This window comes from Salarias fasciatus, chromosome 15 (assembly GCF_902148845.1).
Source record: "Salarias fasciatus chromosome 15, fSalaFa1.1, whole genome shotgun sequence".
In the NCBI taxonomy this organism is placed as follows: domain Eukaryota; kingdom Metazoa; phylum Chordata; class Actinopteri; order Blenniiformes; family Blenniidae; genus Salarias; species Salarias fasciatus.
In genome coordinates, this window is record NC_043759.1 from 23854504 (window position 1) to 23880623 (window position 26120).

A 26120-nucleotide genomic window follows, 5' to 3' on the forward strand; every position below is an offset into this window, starting at 1 on the left:
CAAGCCTTTGAGGAACGTTTGTGCTTCTGGATCGTCTGCGAGAGTTTCACCCTGATGGACTGACTCTGGACATCCAAAATTAGGAATTTCAGGAATTTCTGAATTTGTTGTACGACCCTGTAATACAAAAAGAACTCAGTCAATCCCATAATAACCTTTAAAATGAAGCTTTAAAGTTTATCTTTGTTGTGGAGCAGAATATAACTCATGAAAATGTCAATATTTTTACAAAAGAACAACCAATTCCTCCCAAAAATGGTTAGAGTATCAACATAAAGTCAATTTTTATGAAATATTCTGGTGCAATATGTCCAAAAGACTTCATTGATAGCTGTTCCATCATGCATGTTTTGACAGAATCACCCTGACAGCACGGCTTTGGGTGCCTCCACTGTTGCTATTGTCCATCTACTTGAAGAAGATCTATTTACTACGGCTGTGGTCCACATGAGCAGCAGCAGTGATTCAGAAAAGTTCCACACTCTTCAACAAGCTTCTAACACCACTTGATTTAATACATGGATCCCAGTACAAAATTGTAATTAGTTGAGTTTGATGAACTTTCTAAGTTCCAAACTTATTTTTTTCAAGTTATGAATAAATAAACATGTTCCTAATTACATCAACTTAATTTTGCTTGCAATTTGATCTCAAAATTCAGTGTTGATTGGTTTTAAAACAAAATTCAAGTTGTTATAACTTAACAAACTTGGCTTGATGATTTAATTTTATTCAACGCTGACTTCACAATTTGAAGTTCCCTCTCGCCACACAGCATGCCTGGACAAGTTGGACAGTGGGTTAGCAGGATGAAAAACCTTGATACAAGCAACATTTCATGATGAGTAGAATTTATTTCTAATAGTTCTAGTGGGGTGAGGACACCACATCGGCATACATGATGGTAGTGCCGCAATGCCTCATGGGAGTTTGGGATGAGATATTCCAGATTTAAACATTGATTTCATGATTTATTTCGATGCTCTGATGTTAAAAGTGTTATTGATAGTTGTGTTTGGTTGTGTTCTTGTTGTTCAGTTCATCTAAATAGTGTAGTTACTTTTTCGTGTCAAACCTGGAATGAGAAGTATTGAGCATTTAATCTGCCCCTGCTACTACTCTATAACTTCAACTGAATAGTTCCCATGTACCTCTGGGCTTATTAAAAGCCTGCGACTGCCTGCGAAGAATGAGTCCACATTGGCTGTGACAGCATTGTATTCCCAAATAATCACAGTACCGTTACTTACGCACGATATGGTGCATGTAAAAGCCTGTAATTTTCTCAAAATCCAACAGAGCACCTTATAATTCGATGCGCCTTTTTTGCAGGAATTACGGTAATCACCCTGATCATATGCGCAAACAACCCTGTTTACTAAGCTGCTAAGCTAGCGAGTTTAAACAAAACGGAGCACGGCTCGCGGCTGCACAGCCAGCCGATGTGGGGAGCGGTTGGACGCTGGGCGGCAGCCTCCACGCTGCGACTCCGTGAACGGCCGCCCCCCGCCCGGCAGCCCACCCGCCGGGACGCCGGGAGCAGCTGAGCTGTCGGTGGAGCACTTCACTCAGGAGACCGCAGCTGGCTGAACCCCGGTGACCAAGCGAGTTGGACCAGTCGTGGCCGCTCTGAGCTGCACATCCGTGAAGAGGAGCGATCCTCAGTCAAACTCGCTCTGATATGTCACTTTACTCACACATTTCAACCGAGAATGTAACCACCTAGACTGCCAATATGTATTTCTCTCATACTATTCTGTACATCCTATGCGCCTTAAAATGTGGTGCGCCCCATGTATGAATTTTTTTTTTTTTATAAAAACCATTCATTCACTGTGCGCCTATTAATCCAGTGAGCCTTATAGTGCCGAAAATACGGTATTAAAGGTGCTGTAGGCAGGATTTTGCTAGTCAGTGCTAATTTTTCTGTGTTTTCTTTGGATTATATGTTAGAGTATGCATTGATAATCCTATCGGAGTGTAGCATAATTGCACTACCGCGAGGGCGCAGCGTTTCCATCTGTCTCTGTTCTGAGCTGAAAGGCAATGTCGACAGCTCCAGGTATCTTTGACCAATCAGAAGAGCCCCTGAGGCTCTAAACGTGATTGGTCGAGGGGCGTTCGTCACACGTTCTTGTGGGAGGGGCTTAACTTGCGTAAGGGTGTGATTTCAGAGAAAACAAGACAGGATTGGCTGTGCTGGGTTTCAAATCGCCATCTTGCTTAGGTAAACCGAAGTAAGATGGCGGAGATGCTGAATCCTGCCAACAGCACCTTTAAGGTTCAACAGAAATTGGCCATTTTAACTACTTAAAAGCAGTCAGCCAATTTATTTGCGTTATCAACTTAAAAATCTTGCATTTATTAAGTAAGCAGCACTTAAAATGATCTTTGACTGATGACAAAAAATGAATTCACCCTAAGTCATACAGTTTGTTGGTTCAGTGTCATTTCTAATGAGGTTGCCATAACTTAAAAAGACTAATGCAAACTGTTGTGTTGATTTTTTTTTTTTTTTTGAGTCTAGACCTTTCTTTTTAGAGTGCATGCCTCTCTACAGAGTTTCAGACTGAAGCTGATTGAGCAATCCAACGCTAGAGACACATACTGAAAGGCTACTTTACAAAGTAGTGAATGAGGAGAAATGTGGCAAATACAAAAGAATTTCTCTTCCCTTACAGCTCCATACGCTGGGACTGAACTGTTAAGATGACTCGGTGTAAGTAATTTCCATAAGAATCAGTGACGTGCAGTCAGGGTAGGCGGGGTAGGCACTGCCTCCCCTGGGCTGATCGGAAAAAATGAAATCATTCCATTTCAATAATTATTTTTTCTAATTTTTTTCAATTACTTTATTATTATTTTATATATAATTTTTCAAATTTTAATTTCCAATATAGTACTATATATATAGTACCTTTCGGTTTGAAAGTAACAGCATTTAGTGCTTTTCACAGCCCAGTAAAAATGACTCAACACAGACTCCTCCTGGCCAAGCAGAGAAGCTGCACAAGTAACTTCCCCTTGCGCTGTATTACAGTGAAGGCCACGCCCTCTCCTGAAGGCACAGCGCTGCTCTGCCTTTATCTGTCATGTCGTCGCAATGATTTGTGTTCGCGCAGGCGCAGTCAGTTTCACCATCTAAAAATCATGTACGCAAAAAGGCAGATCGCGACGCTGCCTTTTTTACGTTACTCTGCTATGTCAATGCTCTACGTACCTTCACGGAGAATTAGTGAATCGGTCCTTTTCAGGTGACGTCACTCTGTTGCATTGTGGGATTTAATCGCCATTTCGCAGGCCACGGTCTCACTCTGTGATTCACGTCTTTGAGTGCGGCATTATTTCTCAGAAATGGGGCGATCGTGTTGTGTGATAGGCTGCCATAATAAGTCGCATCGACGGAATGGGAGCAGGACAGAAGGCAGGCTCCGCTTTTTCCAGTTTCCCACGTGGAAAAGAAATGACGGGGAGCAGACTGAGGAAATAAGGAAGAGGCGTCAGACGCCGGGGGTCGCAGAGTGACATGAAACAGCATCACTTTCCACTCCATATCTGCCAACATGGTTGTTTGCTCTCGACATTTTCATAAAGGCAAGTAAGCGAGTATATTTCATTTTAAGCAGTGTTACTGAAAATGTGGTTTCTCTCTGAATGAAGTCATGTTAGCTGCTAACGTTTAGCGCACCTGCGAACTAGCTTCACCCAGCTGCGAACCAACTTCACTTGTGAAATCCAGTCAGCAGAGGAGGGCAGTGGAGAATCACTTCATGCTAAATCTGTTAACTGTGATAACTGTGTGAATGGCATGAATTAGAGGCAAGAGGAGCGGCACATATGTGCAGTAGAGCTTTGAGCATGTTGTTTTTGGTTGTTGCTTTCAGGTGTTAAATGTGTGTTGGGGTGTGGACCCCAGAGAGAGAGACGTTTCAGCACCGCAGACAGCTCCGCGTCCGAATTGTCATTTTCTCACTCATTTTGCGTCTCAATCACAAACAAGGAATGCGCTGTGTGGTCATGAGATATAAAGTTAATTGGGAGAGTCTTGGGACTGCTATTAAGTCATTGTTTAAGCTTTTTTAATGGTGTTATACGATCTTGATTTTGTTAGAGTAAGCTGGCACAGTTACCTGCCTACACATGTAAATTGTCATTGGTGTGTCCGTCGCAATTTGCGACTGTCTGCCTCCCTAACCCTGGAGCTCACGGCACGTGCCTGATAAGAACGTACCTCGAAGCTGCACACGCTGATCTCTGATCTCTCCCTCTGGTTTCCTCTGTGAATCCCAGTCATCCTGCATCCTCAGTCAAAGTGAGTCACTCTGCTACTGCTCCATCGTAGTGCGACATAAAAGACTTGGAAACGTCGGCAATTAGAGGAGCTCCGAGGTTTCCCCGCAGAGTAACCGTGGAGGAAAGGTAGAGCGAGGAAGACAGCCCGTCCTGCCTGAACACGCTGAAGCCGCTGGCACCACTCCCACTCACACACCAGCAGGCCGGGGTTTGGAAGTCTGCAGTTCTTCAAATGATTAAATTATAGCTGGGCCGTTAACGGCGATAACGTGCTGTGTTATCGCGAGAGTCTTATCGCGCGAAGAAAAAAATGTCGCCGTTAATCTAATCTGTCCTGTGCCCAGAGCCCGAGAGTCACACCGCACTCCAGCTGAGCGTCAAAGAAACACACACGCGCTTTTAGCAGTGAAACACGGTCCATTCCTCATTACTTGCCATATTGAACTCGGCTGAATTATCAGAAAAATCAAGAGGAAAAGGCTGGCATGAGGCACAAACTGAAATAAGGAGCGCAAATAAGAAGAAAATGCAAGTGAAACTTAAATCGCGCGTTTTGTCGGTGCAGCATTTCGGCCAGCTGGGCATTTTTAAGGCGCTGAAAACGCAAAAATAAAGTACATTTCCCTTCAACACACAATCTGGTTTAATAAAGGTAAGTATGAGGCAAAATTCAGCGTGACTGAATATAGACTGTCTTGGAGATAGGATGAAGTTTGAGGAAGTGAGCGCTCATAAGAAACTGCTATTTTTCATCGCTCTGTTATTGGTGGTGTGTGTGTGTGTGTGTGTGTGTGTGTGTGTGTGTGTGTGTGTGTGTGTGTGTTGGTGGCAATCTTGGTAAAGACTTGGTATTTTAAGCTATTATAAATCATATTTGATGAATTGTAAAATTATTTATGTAACACACATTTTGAATGGAATCGGCAGACTTCAAATGAGCCATTTTAATAGCGATTAACTCCAGGATTCGGGTGTGATTAATCGCGATGAAAAAATTTAATCGTTGCCCAGCTCTAGTTTAAATGAAGTCTGAAATGACTGCTGGAAGTTACAGGCTGAGAGGAGAGCTGGAATGCTTGATTCTCCTCACACCAGGGGTGGGCAGCGAATTTTCCCAAAGGGCCACATGAAACAGAACTGCTTATTGAAGGCCGAGAGGACAGCTGACTTGAATTTTCTTCAACAACAGCTACATATCTCTTGATAGAAAATTTGTTTCACGGCTTTAATGAGTTATTGTTGCTCGATGTCACTTTTTCTGAGTCTGTCCGTCTTCATCAAGATTACATGTTTCTAAATTTAGAGTCTGATTAAATAAAAACCAAACTGTTTCATTAATCATCTTTATTTCTACTGTGAAACAACAACTTTGTGAGGTGACAGTTGTATGTATGTTGTAATAATATGCAAAATGTGAGAATTTTGGATGGAATGAGCCAATAGTAATAGTAACTTTCATTTTTATCAGGATTTCTCAGTGATAGATTAGCTGTCGTTGCCTCAGACTGCAGGAAGACAGTGAGGATGTGTTTACAGGCTGAAATTCTTGATTTTGTATTTTCGCTGTTTTCTGTTTGCAGAAAAGAGTTAGCAGTTTTCATGACAACACATAACTTGCAGGGTCTTAATGTAATCAGAATAACACCACTTTTTTCCAGTGTTTCTGACATAGTTTTCTATGTTTCTGCTGTCTTTTGCCTTTTGCTTCGATGTGAACATGACTTTTTTTGGACCTGTGAAACTGCAGCAGCCACACGGCTTTAAAAATTATTTTATCTGTTATCAAATAAAAAAAATAAAACACCTGTCAGGGAAAACAACGGCTTCATGTGAAAAAGTCCCGGCGAATGTGAGTCTTCTTGTAAAGTGTGTGGAAAATGTTAAAGTTGAAGAACATTTGTGCAAAGATTTTCAAATAAAAGAGACGTTTTTCCACAGTTTCCACCAAATATAATTTCTTGGAATTGGAAACCTTGTTTAATATAGAAAATAACAGCACGTATAATCACATGCATTGTTTTTATATTTGTTTTCCAGAACAGTATTTTATGTTGTATTGATGAATTTTAACAGTTTTGACTGTTTTAATGGTTTTAACTGGTGATGTGCGAGTACTGATACCAGGTATCGGTATCGGGCCGATACTGGACTTATTTCAAGGTATCGGGTACTCGTGAAGGCTACCGATGCCAGCCGCCGATACTCACGGCAAGAAAACCCCACGCGTAGTAAGCCCTCCTCACCAGCAGGTGGCGGTAGTGCAACCAAATGGGATGCAAGCTGCCGACAAGCATGAGGGAGGAAGAAGCTCCTCTCTGGAGCGCTGACAGGCGCAGGGCTACACTGCAGCGTGCTGACTTCTCCATGAGTCTCATCCAGAGCAGAGACAACAGGATGAATCCAGAACGGCTGCTCGTCTCACCAAAACCGCCGGTGTGGAAATTCTTTTATACAAGTGAAAACGAGCCGAGCTTTGCAGAATGCTAACTCTGCAATGCTAAAATTGCTAAAGGAGGTGCGCGATGTTGTTCATTTACCACAAGTAATTTGTTTAAACACCTCAGGGCGAAGCTTGTGGACGAGAGTCTGACGCTGTTGTGCTGGAAAAAAGAAAACTCCGGCAGCAACTCGACGGCAAACTCTGCAGAAGACCGAGAAACTGAAGAGCAGAGATCCGAGAGCAGCACAAATAACACGAGCAACTCTTTAAACTCGGGGGTTTTTCTATCTTTGACTTTAGTTCATAAAAAAATCATTAAAATTAGTACATTTAAAAACCGTAGTTTATGTAAAGTGTGAAACTCAGAGAAATTGTTTTATCTTGCACTTAATTTCATTTAAATAAGTGCAAACTCAGAGTTGCTTGTTTTATTTTTCAGACTATGATTTTGGACTTAAACGTAGTGGCTGGGCTACCTTTTTATTAGAAATAAAATTCATTTTCAAAAATAATCTCATTGCATTATTTTACATTTATGTATATAAAGTATCGGTATGCGAGTATCGGTATCGGTGAGTACTGAAGATGAAGTACTCGTACTTGGTATCGGTCTGAAAAAAAGTGGTATCGCACATCCCGAGTTTTAAATGTTCAGTTTTTTTTGTTTTTTTTGTCGCTGCACAGCAGTTTTTGCTCATATATCAGGTTTTATTATCCGCTGAATGAAAGTATTTTCTTTCGAGGATTTACCCGTACCGAGCTTTCCAAGACGTGCTTTTGGAAACTGGGCGTGTATCAGCTGCAGTCAAAGACAGCAGCCAATAACATCAAAAGGTGCATGCAGCTCCGGGATCAGAGGTCAGGGGGAGCAGACTGTGTGTTTGTTGGTTCTGACAGGAAAAAAAAAAAACAGCTCTGACCTGCAGTCTGACTTGCATTGCTTCCTGTATGAGTAGATCTCTTTACACATATCACACTGTTCGTCCTTGAGTGAACTGCAACCTAACAAGCAAATACGTTGTATCAGACAGTATTGTAGTGTGATCAATAAAGTACAGTTGATCCTGGTCATTTCCCTGAAAACTGTTCAAGTGTCTGTGTGTATTTAAAAATGAATAAATAGCTGGAATATTGCATTTTTTAATTTCACTTTGTGTTAAAACAGCAACAGTACAATAACAAGCTTGTGCGATGTGTTCATGGATGCTTTGAATGGAACCATTATTTCCAATCCAAAATGTCATGAGTTTGTTAGAACGGCATTGACCGAGGCAGGTTCAGAATACACTGATACAGACTTTGGTCCCGTTCTGACGTTGAGGAAAACATGAGCCGAAGTGCTTCCCCCTGGCTTCCTCTTACAAGGCCGTGGGGTTGTTGATCTTGCCCATGAAGAGGATGCTCTCCGTGCTGGAATCCACGATGAAGACCAGGAAGGGTCTGTTGAGCTTGACCGACTTGGGCAAGCTCGTAGGCAGGAGTTCGACGGTGGTCGCGGCTGCTGCCTCCGTCCCCGTCTCGTCCACGCTCAGCACGGCCTGGTGGGACACCTGAGGAACAACGGGGAGGTCAGAGTCAGAGTCCAGTCACTGCAGGCTGAACGGTTCTCTCTGCTGACATCAGTCAGTTCCACGAAACATTTGCGTGTTGCGGTTCTACCTTTGAGACTACGAGCTTAATGTCTTCAGACAAGCCAGAGAAATCCGCGAAGTCTGAGAAAGCGTAAGTTACTCCCAGTTCTTCAAGTATCTGTTCCAGCGAGGCCTCGGCAGAGATGGAGAACTTGGGCAAGGAAAGGTCGACGACCCTGAGGAGTGAAGGAAATCAGTGGCGTCAGAGTCAGTCGGAACTCATCACAGAAACACATACAGGTCTGAAGAGGATGTTTCTCACTTACTTCTTGAAGAAGGATTGTGTCCAGTGTTGGAAACGCTCCATGGTGAAGCCGTCCTCCACCTCCTTCATCTTGCCCTCATCGGGCAGGACAATGATCATGGAGGTGTTGCCCTTGTAGGGTAGCCTGACGACTGTGGTGTGGTTGTCATTGTCCTCATAGATGTCGTAGCGCCCCGTCCTCTTCATCATGTCCACCTGAACTGTGGTAGACTCGTCCACATGGAAGTCTTCTTTGCTCGTCAGTTTGGCTTCAAAGGGGTGTTCCCACTGTCCTGCATGGGATAAATGTCGAACATGGCATAGAAATTATCGACTGTGGTCACTGATGTTGTTTCATCGATGTGCCTTTGCTTCATGCTGCATCTGTCTGGAAGAACACTGTGTGTCCAGATGTGGTTCCTACCTCTGAAGTAGACGTAGTTCAGCAGCATCATGACCGTCTCAGGGTCCAAGTCCTTCACCATGTCTTTGATCTTGCCGTGCGTTTTGCCGGCGATCAGTTTGTTCATCTGGGCTGCAGCTTTCTCGGGGTTGGTGAAGTCGACATTGTGGAGCTCGCCGACGTAGTGTTGCTTTATATCCGCCACAAACTGCTGGCTGGGCTGGAAGCCTGTTTTAACTGCGACAATGTTGCCGACATCCAGCTGCTGGTTCGTCTGGTGATGTTCAAGAACGTGGAAAAAATGCTCATAACCGTCATCTACCTGGGTCTGGTTCAGAGCGGCGTAGCCCAGGGTGGACATCAGCTGGCTGCGGGTGTCACCGCGGGCCCCGGAAGACACCATGGACAGGGCGGCCGAGATGCTGATCGGAGAGTAAAAGATGTTCTTTCCGGCTGCAGTGTGGGCATCCAGCTTCTTGTAGAGGGTGAGCGCAAACTCAGCGTTGGGCTCGGACAGCTTGTGACAGGCGTCGGCTTCCTCATGGCCGTGGTGATCAGCCAGGGCTACGGCCACAAACACTGCTGCGATAACGCAGCTGGCAAAGGTACTATGCATCTTTGGAGCCTGTTCGGGAAAAGTCGAGTTAGTTACCTCGCACTTCTACATTTGAACATATACAGAACGACAACTCGGCAGTGGGGCTTACCTTTGAAGTCCACTTTGCTGCAGACAGTTCGCCAGAAATTTCCGCCTTATATACAGGAGCTATGAGAGCCAGCTGACAGTCTGGTTAATGATTAACTGAGCGCAGATTTGTCCTGCGAAGCATCTGGCTGGGTCATCGTGACTGATGCAATACAACTCATACATTATGTCGAACGGATGAACCGCCCCTGGAAGGGACTGGTCTACTCATCCACCTTACAGTTTTTCTCCATTGGTTTGGCTCATTTCTTGAAACTGAAATTACATTTTCAAAACTCGAAGATCATTTGGCAAAATGGTCTTACAGTTCAGCTCGACACCATAATTCACTTGCAAAAGCTCATCTCTCTCCCTACTGGGAGACGACCATCCATCGGAGTTCAATATACTGTAAAATAAAAACAAAGAAACAAAAACTAAACTAAACAAAAGAAAACAAAAAGGAAAATTGTATGTAGCCCACAGAGCTGTAAATGAAGCTGGAGTTTCAAAGCTCACTTCTTCACTGGTCTCCCTCCTCGCCCTCCTGACTGTCCTCCTCACCTTTATGCAAACAGATCCATGTCTGGTACTCCTGGTATTGAAGTGTGTTTTTGACTCATTTTGACAGTTGAACAGATGATTTTGCAGGTGGTGACTGATACAATGAAATCATGCCAATTTGTTTTGGAGAGAAAAACCATCAGACTGAGAATCAATCAATCAGTTTAGATCAACATGGCCTATTCACTTGGGAGTTGTGCTAAATACATCCTTACTGTGCTTCATCATTTGCAAAGATTTTCTGAGACATTGAGACATGTACTATTGGGGTTTGTTTTTTTCTTGTTGTGTTTTTGCTTTTTGTATTTTTCTTTTCTTCCTTTTCTCCTATGGAATATGGAAAATTTTGTTTTGGTTGAAAAGGGTTCGGCAAAATAAGTTTTGACTTCAGCCTAAACCCTTCGGTCACAGGATGATGAAGTTGATGATTATTTCGATGATGAATTTTTGATGTTGACGATGATAATTTATGTGGATGGCGATGATGATGCCATCATAGTACACAGTTGTTACAATGTTTACTTTTTTCTTTGCTGACCAAATAAATATTCTACTACTACTACTATTACTACCTCTGCTCCCCGTCGGACGAGTTCTCCAGGCTTTCATACACTCCACATTTTCACATCAGCAATGCCGGCATCGTGAAACTTCTCCGCTTCTCCTCTCACCATCCTGGCACCGTCACGCCCTGAGCCCAGCCAGACTCCAGCTTTGGGGAAGTGTGTGTTGCGGAACATGAGTGTTGAAAGCACATCGATCCCCGTGGCGATGATTTCAACTATTGGGTCGAGCACAAGCAAACAACAGCAGCTTGTGTTTAGTTTCCTAGAATTTCACCAGTAAAGAATATCTGTGTAATCTGAGGGCAGTGACAGCACAGCAGACTCATTCCTTACCGGCAATGCACAGTTTGGTCAACATGGACTTTCAACATGCAAACAATCAATGCAAACGTATGTATCACTGGAGTTTGATGGTATATGCAGTCACAGAAACATCCAGAAGGAAAGCCTGTACTCATGACATGCGCCAAAGATCCTCACAACTGAGATGAAAAGCAGCCAAACTGTACACATCTTCAGCCACAAATGACACATTAAGAGGCTGCAAAATGTCAAAGAGCTCATTAAATACGATCAGATAAATAATCGCCCTGAGGGAAATTCGGTGACACAGATAGAGAGTGGGCCCGGCCTGAGGTGTCCCTGTTCGGCATTTTCTTCTCCTCCACTTCCTCGCCGCAGCCTCCATCACTGCTACTCTGATCTCCAACAGCTCTCCCCTGTTGCCTCTCCTCTTCTCTTCCACTCTCAGCTCCTGGCTCCGGGTCAAACTCACCTCTGTTGTTCGTTACTTCTCTCAGGAAACTTTCATTCATGTCCAGATTAAACTTCCTGTGAACTTCTGACTCGGCCTCAATGAGTGATCCCTGATCTAAATCTTCACTCTGTAATGTTGGGCTCTCCAGGCCACCGTTAACTGTCTGACACGCCTCTGGATGTTTCGACGCTTCAAACATTTCTTCTGCCGTTTCCTCCTCAACCTTTGGTACTTGTCTCTTCAGCTGATTATACGGCTGAAAAACATCTTTATTTAGGTCCAGGATGTAGCTGTAAGCGTCCTCTTCATCTGAATCCAACGCTGGCAGGGTATAGATTCCTTCCTCGGAGTTCAGGGAAATGTGATTATCGTCGGATCTCCGCTTGCCGTGGCCCCGACCTGAATCCATCTCCATCCAAGACTGGATTTCTGGACTGATCACAGTGGCATCCAGCGGACTGGGTGGCTGCAGAGAGCGTCGACTCCTGCCAGCGTTCCTTACTAAAGGTCTCTCAGAGACGCTTTGGTCTCTTTTCCTGAAGAACACGTCTGAGGTTTCAGCTCCGTTTGTTCCGAGCAGAGCTGGACGCGTGCTTCCTGATTTCCTGGACCACCGTTTCCACAGCTGCTGCTCGCTGCTCGTCTCCAAGCCTTTGAGGAACGTTTGTGCTTCTGGATCGTCTGCGAGAGTTTCACCCTGATGGACTGACTCTGGACATCCAAAATTAGGGATTTCAGGAATTTCTGAATTTGTTGTACGACCCTGTAATACAAAAAGAACTCAGTCAATCCCATAATAACCTTTCAAATGAAGCTTTAAAGTTTATCTTTGCTGTGGAGCAGAATATAACTCATGAAAATGTCAATATTTTTACAAAAGAACAACCAATTCCTCCCAAAAATGGCTGGAGTATCAACATAAAGTCAATTTTTATGAAATATTCTGGTGCAATATGTCCAAAAGACTTCATTGATAGCTGTTCCATGATGCATGTTTTGACAGAATCACCCTGACAGCACGGCTTTGGGTGCCTCCACTGTTGCTATTGTCCATCTACTTGAAGAAGATCTATTTACTATGGCTGTGGTCCACATGAGCAGCAGCAGTGATTCAGAAAATTTCCACACTCTTCAACAAGCTTCTAACACCACTTGATTTAATACATGGATCCAAGTACAAAATTGTAATTAGTTGAGTTTGATAAACTTTCTAAGTTCCAAACTTATTTTTTTCAAGTTATGAATAAATAAACATGTTCCTAATTACATCAACTTAATTTTGCTTGCAATTTGATCTCAAAATTCAGTGTTGATTGGTTTTAAAACAAAATTCAAGTTGTTATAACTTAGCAAACTTGGCTTGATGATTTAATTTTATTCAACGCTGACTTCACAATTTGAAGTTCCCTCTCGCCACACAACATGCCTGGACAAGTTGGACAGTGGGTTAGCAGGATGACAAACCTTGATACAAGCAACATTTCATGATGAGTAGAATTTATTTCTAATAGTTCTAGTGGGGTGAGGACACCACATCGGCATACATGATGGTAGTGCCGCAATGCCTCATGGGAGTTTGGGATAAGATATTCCAGATTTAAACATTGATTTCATGATTTATTTCGATGCTCTGATGTTAAAAGTGTTATTGATAGTTGTGTTTGGTTGTGTTCTTGTTGTTCAGTTCATCTAAATAGTGTAGTTACTTTTCGTGTCAAACCTGGAATGAGAAGTATTGAGCATTTAATCTGCCCCTGCTACGACTCTGTAACTTCAACTGAATAGTTCCCATGTACCTCTGGGCTTATTAAAAGCCTGCGACTGCCTGCGAAGAATGAGTCCACATTGGCTGTGACAGCATTGTATTCCCAAATAATCACAGTACCGTATTTTACGCACTCTCAGGCGCACGTAAAAGCCTGTAATTTTCTCAAAATCCAACAGAGCGCCTTATAATTCGATGCGCCTTTTTTGCAGGAATTACGGTAATCACCCTGATCATATGCGCAAACAACCCTGTTTGCTAAGCTGCTAAGCTAGCTAGTTTAAACAGAACGGAGCACGGCTCGCGGCTGCACAGCCAGCCGATGTGGGGAGCGGTTGGACGCTGGGCGGCAGCCTCCACGCTGCGACTCCGTGAACGGCCGCCCCCCGCCCGGCAGCCCACCCGCCGGGACGCCGGGAGCAGCTGAGCTGTCGGTGGAGCACTTCACTCAGGAGACCGCAGCTGGCTGAACCCCGGTGACCAAGCGAGTTGGACCAGTCGTGGCCGCTCTGAGCTGCACATCCGTGAAGACGAGCGATCCTCAGTCAAACTCGCTCTGATATGTCACTTTACTCACACATTTCAACCGAGAATGTAACCACCTAGACTGCCAATATGTATTTCTCTCATACTATTCTGTACATCCTATGCGCCTTAAAATGTGGTGCGCCCCATGTATGAATTTTTTTTTTTTCATAAAAACCATTCATTCACTGTGCGCCTATTAATCCAGTGAGCCTTATAGTGCCGAAAATACGGTATTAAAGGTGCTGTAGGCAGGATTTTGCTAGTCAATGCTAATTTTTCTGTGTTTTCTTTGGATTATATGTTAGAGTATGCATTGATAATCCTATCGGAGTGTAGCATAATTGCACTACCGCGAGGGCGCAGCGTTTCCATCTGTCTCTGTTCTGAGCTGAAAGGCAATGTCAACAGCTCCAGGTATCTTTGCGTTCGTCACACGTTCTTGTGGGAGGGGCTTAACTTGCGTAAGGGTGTGATTTCAGAGAAAACAAGACAGGATTGGCTGTGCTGGGTTTCAAATCGCCATCTTGCTTAGGTAAACCGAAGTAAGATGGCGGAGATGCTGAATCCTGCCAACAGCACCTTTAAGGTTCAACAGAAATTGGCCATTTTAACTACTTAAAAGCAGTCAGCCAATTTATTTGCGTTATCAACTTAAAAATCTTGCATTTATTAAGTAAGCAGCACTTAAAATGATCTTTGACTGATGACAAAAAATGAATTCACCCAAAGTCATACAGTTTGTTGGTTCAATGTCATTTCTAATGAGGTTGCCATAACTTAAAAAGACTGTTGTGTTGATTTTTTTTTTTTTTGAGTCTAGACCTTTCTTTTTAGAGTGCATGCCTCTCTACAGAGTTTCAGACTGAAGCTGATTGAGCAATCCAACGCTAGAGACACATACTGAAAGGCTACTTTACAAAGTAGTGAATGAGGAGAAATGTGGCAAATACAAAAGAATTTCTCTTCCCTTACAGCTCCATACGCTGGGACTGAACTGTTAAGATAACTCGGTGTAAGTAATTTCCATAAGAATCAGTGACGTGCAGTCAGGGTAGGCGGGGTAGGCACTGCCTCCCCTGGGCTGATAGGAAAAAATGAAATCATTCCATTTTAATAATTATTTTTTCTAATTTTTTTCAATTAATTTATTATTATTTTATATATAATTTTTCAAATTTTAATTTCCAATATAGTACTATATATAGTACCTTTAGGTTTGAAAGTAACAGCATTTGGTGCTTTTCACAGTCCAGTAAAAATGACTCAACACAGACTCCTCCTGGCCAAGCAGAGAAGCTGCACAAGTAACTTCCCCTTGTGCTGTATTACAGTGAAGGCCACGCCCTCTCCTGAAGGCACAGCGCTGCTCTGCCTTCATCTGTCACGTCGTCGCAATGATTTGTGTTCGCGCAGGCGCGGTCAGTTTCACCATCTAAAAATCATGTACGCAAAAAGGCAGATCGCGACGCTGCCTTTTTTACGTTACTCTGCTTTGCCAATGCTCTACGTACCTTCACGGAGAATTAGCGAATCGGTCCTTTTCAGGTGACGTCACTCTGTTGCATTGTGGGATTTAGTCGTCATTTCGCAGGCCGCGGTCTCACTCTGTGATTCACGTCTTTGAGTGCGGCATTATTTCTCAGAAATGGGAAGATCGTGTTGCGTGATTGGCTGCCATAATAAGTCGCATCGACGGAATGGGAGCAGGACAGAAGGCAGGCTCCGCTTTTTCCAGTTTCCCACGTGGAAAAGAAATGACGGGGAGCAGACTGAGGAAATAAGGAAGAGGCGTCAGACGGCGGGGGGTCGCAGCAGTGACATGAAAGAGCATCACTTTCCACTCCATATCTGCCAACATGGTTGTTTGCTCTCGACATTTTCATAAAGGCAAGTAAGCGAGTTTATTTGTTTTTAAGCAGTGTTACTGAAAATGCGGTTTCTCTCTGAATGAAGTCACGTTAGCTGCTAACGGTTAGCGCACCTGCGAACTAGCTTCACCCAGCTGCGAACCAACTTCACTTGTGAAATGCAGTCAGCAGAGGAGGGCAGTGGAGAATCACTTCATACTAAATCTGTTAACTGTGATAACTGTGTGAATGGCATGAATTAGGGGCAAGAGGAGCGGCACATATGTGCAGTAGAGCTTTGAGCATGTTGTTTTTGGTTGTTGCTTTCAGGTGTTCTTTCATTAAAGCTGGGGTTGGCGATCTTGGAAAACTAGCATGTAGCACGAATGTAGCATCTCCCCAAGGCTCCGCCCAGCTCCCACCCCATTGGAGGTGCTCCGTTGGGAGCGGAGACGGGGAGACGCGCAGCGCTTCTGCGTCCAGTGCGTTCCTGGCGTAACCTGTCCTCAGCGCTTCGTTTCTTCGTTTTTCTTTATTTGCACTACGCCAAGTTATGGCGCACTCACCGGTAAGTAAACCCCCAAACATTCTTCTCCGCCGTTCTGCAACGACGCTCCGTCCTTCTACGCGCGCACTGAACCAGGGTCAGTGCACGCCATTGACATGTACGCGCAGGGGGCAGGTTGAACGGCGAAGGGATTTGATTGGTTTAAAAAAAGGTGTCCCGTCAAGACGATTGGTTGCTGTTTTTCCCGTTTTACTCCTGCTGTAGATAGCGGATATTTTCCAAACTACTTTAAGAACACGCCATGAATTGCTTCCTATCGGGTCATAAAGATCATTTTAACCAGTATTTAAAAAAATGTATCTCATTCAAATCGCCAACCCGAGCTTTAAATGTGTGTTGGGGTGTGGACCCTGCAGAGAGAGAGACGTTTCAGCACCGCAGACAGCTCCGCGTCCGAATTGTCATTTTCTCACTCATTTTGCGTCTCGATCACAAACAAGGAATGCGCTGTGTGGTCATGAGATATAAAGTTAATTGGGAGAGTCTTGGGACTGCTATTAAGTCATTGTTTAAGCTTTTTTAATGGTGTTATACGATCTTGATTTTGTTAGAGTAAGCTGGCACAGTTACCTGCCTACACATGTAAATTGTCATTGGTGTGTCCGTCACAATTTGCGACTGTCTGCCTCCCTAACCCTGGAGCTCACGGCACGTGCCTGATAAGAACGTACCTCGAAGCTGCACACGCTGATCTCTGATCTCTCCCTCTGGTTTCCTCTGTGAATCCCAGTCATCCTGCATCCTCAGTCAAAGTGAGTCACTCTGCTACTGCTCCATCGTAGTGCGACATAAAAGACTTGGAAACGGCGGCAATTAGAGGAGCTCCGAGGTTTCCCCGCAGAGTAACCGTGGAGGAAAGGTAGAGCGAGGAAGACAGCCCGTCCTGCCTGAACACGCTGAAGCCGCTGGCACCACTCCCACTCACACACCAGCAGGCCGGGGTTTGGAAGTCTGCAGTTCTTCAAATGTTTAAATTATAGCTGGGCCGTTAACGGCCCAGGTATAATATATCTTAATATATATATATATATATAAGGTATAATAATATCTTGAAGATATGATGAAGTTTGAGGAAGTGAGCGCTCATAAGAAACTGCTACTTTTCATCGCTCTGTTATTGCTGGGGTGTGTGTGTGTGTGTGTGTGTGTGTGTGTGTGTTGGTGGCAATCTTGGTAAAGACTTGGTATTTTAAGCTATTATAAATCATATTTGATGAATTGTAAAATTATTTATGTAACACACATTTTGAATGGAATCGGCAGACTTCAAATGAGCCATTTTAACTGTGATTAATTGCGATTAACTCCAGGATTCGGGTGTGATTAATCGCGATGAAAAAATTTAATCGTTGCCCAGCTCCAGTTTAAATGAAGGAGTCGGGAATGACTGCTGGAAGTTACAGGCTGAGAGGAGAGCTGACTTGAATTTTCTTCAACAACAGCTACATATCTCTTGATAGAAAATTTGTTTCACGGCTTTAATGAGTTATTGTTGCTCGATGTCACTTTTTCTGAGTCTGTCCGTCTTCATCAAGATTACATGTTTCTGAATTTAGAGTCTGATTAAATAAAAACCAAACTGTTTCATTAATCATCTTTATTTCTACTGTGAAACAACAACTTTGTGAGGTAACAGTTGCTCGATAAACAAGGTGGCCAGTAATATGCAAAATGTGAGCATTTTGGATGGAATGAGCCAATAGTAATAGTAATTTTAAAGTAGTTTTCTATGTTTCTGCTGCCTTTTGCCTTTTGCTTCGATTTGAACATGACTTTTTTTGGACCTGTGAAACTGCAACAGCCACACGGCTTTAAAAATTATTTTATCTGTTATCAAATAAAAAAAATAAAACACCTGTCAGGGAAAACAACGGCTTCATGTGAAGAAGTCCCGGCGAATGTGAGTCTTCTTGTAAACTGTGTGGAAAATGTTGAAGCTGAAGAACATTTGTGCAAAGATTTTCAAATAAAAGAGACGTTTTTCCACAGTTTCCACCTAATATAATTTCTTGGAATTGGAAACCTTGTTTAATATAGAAAATAACAGCACGTATAATCACATGCATTGTTTTTATATTTGTTTTCCAGAACAGTATTTGTAAATTGTATTGATGTACAATTGTATTGATGAATTTGAACAGTTTTTGACTGTTGTATTGGTTTTAACTGTTCAGTTTTTTTGTTTTTTGGTTGGTTTTTTTTGTTTTTTTGTCGCTGCACAGCAGTTTTTGCTCATATATCAGGTTTTATTAGCCGCTGAATGAAAGGATTTTCTTATTTACCCATACCAAGCTTTCCAAGACATGCTTTTGGAAACTGGGCTTGTATCAGCTGCAGTCAAAGACAGCAGCCAATAACATCAAAAGGTGCATGCAGCTCCGGGGTCAGAGGTCAGGGGGAGCAGACTGTGTGTTTGTTGGTTCTGACAGGGAAAAAAAAAACAGCTCTGACCTGCAGTCTGACTTGCATTGCTTCCTGTATGAGTAGATCTCTTTACACAAATCACACTGTTCGTCCTTGAGTGAACTGCAACCTAACAAGCAAATACGTTGTATCAGACAGTATTGTAGTGTGATCAATAAAGTACAGTTGATCCTGGTCATTTCCCTGAAAACTGTTCAAGTGTCTGTGTGTATTTACATAAGGAATAAATAGCTAGAATATTGAATTTTTTTTATTTCACTTTGTGTTAAAACAGCAACAGTACAATAACAAGCTTGTGCGATGTGTTCATGGATGCTTTGAATGGAACCATTATTTCCAATCCAAAATGTCATGAGTTTGTTAGAACTGCATTGACCGAGGCAGGTTCAGAATACACTGATACAGACGTTGGTCCCGTTCTGACGTTGAGGTAAGCATGAGCCGAAGTGCTTCCCCCCTGGCTTCCTCTTACAAGGCCGTGGGGTTGTTGATCTTGCCCATGAAGAGGATGGTCTCCGTGCGAGAATCCACGATGAAGACCAGGAAGGGTCTGTTGAGATTGACCAACCCGAGAGAGCTCTTGCGACCCAATTCAATGGTGGTCGTGCCCGCTGCCTCCGTCCCCGTCTCATCCACGCTCAGCACGGCCTGGTGGGAAACCTGAGGAACAACGGGGAGGTCAGAGTCAGAGTCCAGTCACTGCAGGCTGAACGGTTCTGTCTGCTGACACCTGTCAGTTCCACGAAACATTTGCGTGTTGCGGTTCTACCTTTGAGACTATGAGTTTAATGTCTTCAGACAAGCCAGAGAAATCAGCGGCAACTGAGAAAGCGTCAGTTACTCCCAGTTCTTGAAGTATCTGCTTCAGGGAGGCTTCGGCAGAGATGGAGAACTTGGGCATGGAAAGGTCGACGATACTGAGGAGTAAATTAAATCAGTGGCGTCAGAGTCACTCGGAACTCATCACAGAAACACATACAGGTCTAAAGAGGATGTTTCTGACTTACTTCTTGAAGAAGGATTGTGTCCAGTGTTGGAAACGCTCCATGGTGAAGCCGTCCTCCACCTCCTTCATCTTGCCCTCATCGGGCAGGACAATGATCATGGAGGTGTTGCCCTTGTAGGGCAGCCTGACGACCGTGGTGTGGTTGTCATTGTCCTCATAGATGTCGTAGCTCCCCGTCGTCTTCATCATGTCCACCTGAACTGTGGTAGACTCGTCCACATGGAAGTCTTCTTTACTCGTCACTTTGGCTTCAAAGGGGTGTTCCCACTGTCCTGCATGGGATAAATGTAGAACACGGCGTAGAAATTATCGACTGTGGTCACTGATGTTGTTTCATCGATGTGCCTTTGCTTCATACTCCATTTGTCTGGAAGAACACTGTGTGTCCAGATGTGGTTCCTACCTCTGAAGTAGACGCAGTTCAGCAGCATCATGACCGTCCCAGGGTCCAAGTCCTTCACCATGTCTTTGATCTTGTTGTGCGTTTTGCTGGCGATCAGTTTGTTGATCTGGGCCACAGCTTCCTCGGGGTTGGCGAAGTCGACATTGTGGAGCTCGCCGACGTAGTGTTGCTTTATATCCGCCACAAACTGCTGACTGGGCTGGAAGCCTGTTCTAACTGCGACGATGTTGCCCACATCCAGCTGTTGGTTCGCCTGTTGATGTTCAAGAACGTGGAAAAAATGCTCGTAACCGTCATCTACCTGGGTCTGGTTCAGAGCGGCGTAGCCCAGGGTGGACATCAGCTGGCTGCGGGTGTCACCGCGGGCCCCGGAAGACAGCATGGACAGGGCGGCCGAGATGCTGATCGGAGAGTAAAAGATGTTCTTTCCGGCTTCAGTGTGGGCATCCAGCTTCTTGTAGAGGGCCAGCGCAAACTCAGCGTTGGGTTCGGACAGCTTGTGACAGGCGTAGGATTCCTCATGGCTGTGGTGGTCGTGGCCGTGGTGGTGGTCGTGGTCGTGGTGATCAGCCAGGGCTACGGCCACAAACACTGCTGCGATAACGCAGCTGGCAAAGGTACTATGCATCTTTGGAGCCTGTTGGGGAAAAGTCGAATTAGTTCCCTCGCACCTCTACATTTGAACATATACGGAACGACAACTCGGCAGTGGGGCTTACCTTTGAAGTCCACTTTGCTGCAGACAGTTCGCCAGAAATTTCCGTCTTATATACAGGAGCTGTGAGAGCCAGCTGACAGTCTGGTTAACGATTAACTGAGTGCAGATTTGTCCTGTGAAGCATCTGGCTGGGCCCTCGTGACTCATGCAATACAACTCATACATTATTTCAAACGGATGAACCACCCCTGGAAGGGACTGGTCTACTCATCCACCTTACAGTTTTTCTCCACTGGTTTGGCTCATTTCTTGAAACTGAAATTACATTTTCAAAACTCGAAGATCATTTGGCAAAATGGTCTTACAGTTCAGCTCGACACCATCGTTCACTTGCAAAAGCTCATCTCTCTCCCAAAACTATTCACACATGTTTCAAAGCTACATTTCTTTCCCATATAAATAGTCAGAGCCTCCAAAATGTAAAGATCCCTCTTAACGGCTTCGGTTCATTTCTCCAAACAGACCGGACGTTCTGAATTCTCTTGGTTCTCTTGTCAAAAACAACATGGACGGTTCAGTAAAACACCATGGTTCACCTGTCAAAGATCACATCTCTGCCACAACAGTTCACTCAGGTGGAAAAACTAAATTTCTTTGTCAACAAATGGTCAGTGTCCTCAAAATGTCATATTTTTTATTCACACGCAAATTAACTTCCATCCGTCGGAGTTCAATATACTGTAAAATAAAAACAAAGAAACTAAAACAAAACTAAACAAAACAAAACAAAAAGCAAAGTTGTATGTAGCCCACAGAGCTGTAAAAGAAGCTGGAGTTTCAAAGCTCACTTCTTCACTGGTCTCCCTCCTCGCCCTCCTGACTGTCCTCCTCACCTTCATGCAAACAGATCCATGTCTGGTATTCATGGTATTGAAGTGTGTTTTTGATTCATTTTGACAGTTGACCAGATGATTTTGCAGGTGGTGACTGATACAATGAAATCCTGCCGATTTGTTTTGGAGAGAAAAACCATCAGACTGAGAATCAATCAATCAGTTTCGATCAACATGGCCTATTCACTTGGGAATTGTGCTCAATACATCCTTACTGTGCTGAATCATTTGCAAAAATTTTCTGAGACACTGAGACATGTACTATGGGGGGTGGGGGGGGTTGTTGCTTTTGTTTTGCTTTTGGTCTTTTCTTTTCTTCTTTTTCTCCTATGAAATATGGAAAATTTTGTTTTGGTTGAAAAGGGTTAGGCAAAATAAGTTTTGATTTCAGCCTAAACCCTTCGGTCACAGAATGATGAAGTCGATGATGATTTCGATGATGAATTGTTGATGTTGATGATGATAATTTATGTGGATGGCGATGATGATGCCATCATAGTACACAGTTGTTACAATGTTTATCTTTTTCTTTGCTGACCAAATAAATCTTCTACTACTCCTACTATTACTACCTCTGCTCCCCATCGGACGAGTTCTCCAGGCTTTCATACACTCCACATTTTCACATCAGCAATGCCGGCATCGTGAGACTTCTCCGCTTCTCCTCTCACCATCCTGGCACCGTCACGCCCTGAGCCCAGCCAGACTCCAGCGTTGGGGAAGTGTGTGTTGCGGAACGTGGGTGTTGAAAGCACATCGATCCCCATGGCAAAGATTTTGACCCTTGGGTCGAGCGCAAGCAAACAATAGCAGTTTGTGTTTAGTTTCCTAGAATTTCACCAGTAAAGAATATCGGTGTGTAATCTGAGGGCAGTGACAGCACAACAGACTCATTCCTTACCGGCAATGCACAGTTTGGTCAACAAAGACTTTGAACACGCAAACAACCAATGCAAACGTATGTATCACTGGAGTTTGATGGTATATGCAGTCACAGAAACATCCAGAAGGAAAGCCTGTCCTCATGACATGCGCCAAAGATCCTCACAACTGAGATGAAAAACAGCCAAACTGTACACATCTTCAGCCAAAAATGACACATTAAGAGGCTGCAAAATGCCAAAGAGCTCATTAAATACGATCAGATTAATCTCGGCCCGTCAATATGGCTTCAATCAAACGTGCGGGATCGTTGCACCCTCTTGTGCTGCAAGAAAAATGTCTCTCAGAGCATCCTGCCGTTCCCTTGCTGTGATGACACCCGCTGAAGAGACTGCCTCCCACTTTGGATTGCCTGTGGTTTGATTTTGTCTAACAAACTTCTTTGCTGCTCTCCAGATGAATGCAACTGTCTTGACCAGTCCAGCCATATCACTGAATCGCTTGACATCCACTCGGCTCCGAATGACTGAGCTTGCAGGTGGTCTCCTTTGTTCTGTTTGGTTCTCTTTGTGACGTTGTCTTGGGTCCTGCTTGGGTTCTTGTCTCATTTCCTTTGCTCTTGTAAGTGCAGCACCAAATGCCTTCTTTTGCAGCTTGTTGACACTTTCTCTTGCTGTGGCTGCAAGTTCTTTGGCAGACTGGATCGGCCATTCATCCACTGGCAGGCTCAGAAATGCTGAACCATTTTGCCACTCTGAGTCCTCACCCAGGTCCTGGGGAGTGGCCCCTCTGGTAACTCTATCAGCAATGTTCTGCGAGCCAGAAATCCACCACCAGTCCTGAATTCTTGTGTTGCTTTGAATTTCCTCGATTCTGTTAGCAAAAAATGTCTGATAGCCATCACTGTCCCGCTGAATAGCACCAAGGACAGTCTGGCTATCTACAAAATGGTACCACTTCTCAACTTGGATGTGACTGTGAAGTTCAAAGTATTTCTTTAGCCACGAGGCAAACACCGCTCCACACATCTCTGCTTTCACAGCTTCACCTCTTTGATCCAAGGGAGTTAGTTTGGCTTTGGATTCCACTAATCTGATGATTGGGCCCTGGCTTGAGTCCCATCTCAAGTACATTACAGCCCCATATGCATGCTCACTTCCATCAGAAAAAGTGATCGCAGTGGGCCTTCCAGTGGAGCCTGGAGGAGTCAGTGCTCTGTTGAACTTGACTTTGCCAAGCTGGACGAACTCCTCAAAAAGTTTTATTGCATCCTCCCTGAGGTTATCTGAGAGTGCTGTGTCCCATGTCTCTTTCACCGGATATCCGCTGCCCTTTGCCTCTTGGAATGCCCTCCTAACCAGGATGGCTCCTTTCTGTTTTGCAGGGGTTACCAGGCCGAGTGGATCATACAGCCCCGATACTTGGCTGAGCAGCTCTCGTCGTGTTAGGGGGTTTGGCGTCTGGGCACTGGTTTGCTCTAGAGGAAGATCCTGGCCAAGTCGCATCTTTTGCTTTCTTTTTGAGAAGTTGATCGCGACCATGACATGGAGTTTGTCCTCTTCTACTATATAGCCCAGACCAAGTGCTTTGTTGTCATCATCACGCATTTGGTTTGGTAGGGTCATGATTCCTGTTGCTTTTTCTTCCAACCTGTTGTCACCCTTGCTTCTTTGTGTGGTCTAAAGAATCAAAAATCAAATCAATGTGGTGTCGCAGAAGCACCAATCCATCTAAATCCACACAAATTTTAGGGTTCTAATAGGTTCGTAAGGAGATTGGCGCTGACGACCTCGCTTAGAGAGGGAAAGAAAAGAAACCTCCAACCGCAATGAAAACACCGACACCTTGCTTTTGGTAAGAAGAAAACATAGAACATGTATTAAAACAGATTTTTTAGCTTTCATGACATTGTCTCTGACGTTGTGAAAAGAGAGATTACCGGGGCCCTGGCACCTTTGGAGAAGAAGATCACTGCTTTCTCTAGTGCTATTCATGACCTGGAGCTATCGGCTAGTGAGCAAGATGGGAAGCTAACCAGCCTGCAGCATGATGTCCGCAAACAACAAGAGCAACTCGCCGCTCTATCTCGAAAATGTGAGGACTTGGAGGGTCGCTCTCGACAGAATAACATCAGGATCCTGGGAGTTCCGGAGGGAGAAGAGGGACCCCGTCCAACCGAGTTTGTGGCTGGATTTTTGCAAAACTTATTACAGCTGGATGAAAAGCCCATTCTCGACCGGGCACACCGCACTCTGCAGTCGAGACCTGCGGAGGGGGCGCGTCCGCGACCTTTCATTGCTCGTGTCAACATGTTCCAGGTACGGAACGACATCCTCCGCAAAGCCAGTGCGCAATCTCCTCTACACTACAATGGGAAGCGGGTGTTTATCTTCCCGGATTTCACGGCTGCAGTGGCAAAAAAACGAGCGAGTTTCTCCGGTGTTAAGAAGGAACTTCACGCATGCCCCGGAGTAAAGTTTGGTCTGCTCTTTCCTGCCACGCTCCGTATCACTTTACCCGGTGGGTCCACGCACAAGTTTGACGATCCTGATGCTGCCCTAGATTTTGTGAAAAAGAATGCTAAAAAAGGTGTTGTTCCGGACTCTGTTTGATGCCTGATTTGTATTAAAGGAGGCTCGAATGCAGCAGATTGCTGCTTAATGTTGGTTAAACTGACTGATAACTGCTTGGTGACTTGAGGTTGTTTATTAGTGTTTATTTTACGTAGGTAATCTGCCCTTCTTTTTTTTTTTTTCTTTTATTGTCCAGACTACACATATAGAATGTATGTGTGAATATGTGTGTATGGTTATGTGTAAGTATGCATATATGCGTGTACATATATATTTTTTATATTTTTTGTTAATTTCATTACTGCTTTGAAACAATGCTCAAGCATATGTGAAGGGATGAATAACCAAAGTCTACTGTTAGTGTTTGTGTACTATTTGTGCCTATTTGGAAGTGCAATGTTTTGCGTGCGCTTAATATACAGGTTTTTGTATCTTTGGGTATCATGTTATGATAAATGGTGGTGTATTGCAATATGTACTATATATTTTTTTATGTCGGATTCCAAGGAGAGTGGTGATATAAGAGACTACTCTTCCAGCCTTGAGAGGTTTTTTTTTTGTATTTTCTGGGGTGGGATTCGCGCATTCCGTTTGGGGGGATGCTTCGGCGAGGTTTTTCTACGTTCATGTTCAGGTGGTGGTGGGGGGGCAGGTTTTGGGGTGTGCAAATGTTTGTATCTGTGTGTGTGAGGTTTTTTTTTTCTTTTAGATGCCTGGGGGGGCAACTACCAACTTCATTTCTACCGCTGCACTATGTCAACTGACAGGTCTTTGCCAGCCAATGCCCTAGGACATGAAATCCGTTTTACCAGCTTCAACTGTAAAGGGCTCAACAATCCCATGAAACGGAGTAAGGTATTGTACCACATACAACAACTGGGATCACATGTAAGTTTTCTACAGGAGACTCATTTAAGGAACTTAGATCATACAAAACTCAAAAAGAATTGGATTGGTCATATCTATCACTCTTCATTTAACAGCAAATCC

General features: G+C 44.1%; 2 protein-coding genes across 3 annotated transcripts; both read right to left on the minus strand.

Annotated features, from left to right (window-relative positions):
* Nucleotides 1-8077: 8077 nt before the first annotated feature.
* On the minus strand, nucleotides 8078-9627 carry LOC115401543 (alpha-1-antitrypsin homolog). The gene is made up of 4 exons (XM_030109792.1): nucleotides 9033-9627; nucleotides 8631-8901; nucleotides 8393-8540; nucleotides 8078-8283 (listed from the first exon to the last, which is right to left on the minus strand). The coding sequence occupies exons 1-4, from the start codon at nucleotides 9625-9627 to the stop codon at nucleotides 8092-8094; spliced, it is 1206 nt and encodes a 401-aa protein (XP_029965652.1). The 3' UTR covers nucleotides 8078-8091.
* Nucleotides 9628-19096: 9469 nt separating this feature from the next.
* On the minus strand, nucleotides 19097-21096 carry LOC115401541 (alpha-1-antitrypsin homolog). Of its 2 annotated transcripts, XM_030109789.1 has the most exons (5): nucleotides 20844-21096; nucleotides 20125-20761; nucleotides 19723-19993; nucleotides 19485-19632; nucleotides 19097-19375 (listed from the first exon to the last, which is right to left on the minus strand). In XM_030109789.1, the coding sequence occupies exons 2-5, from the start codon at nucleotides 20750-20752 to the stop codon at nucleotides 19184-19186; spliced, it is 1239 nt and encodes a 412-aa protein (XP_029965649.1). In that variant the 5' UTR covers nucleotides 20753-20761; nucleotides 20844-21096; the 3' UTR covers nucleotides 19097-19183. The 2 variants fall into 2 exon arrangements, with proteins under 2 accessions (XP_029965649.1, XP_029965650.1); XM_030109790.1 differs by having other exon boundaries at nucleotides 20125-21096.
* Between the last annotated feature and the right edge of the window lie 5024 nt (nucleotides 21097-26120).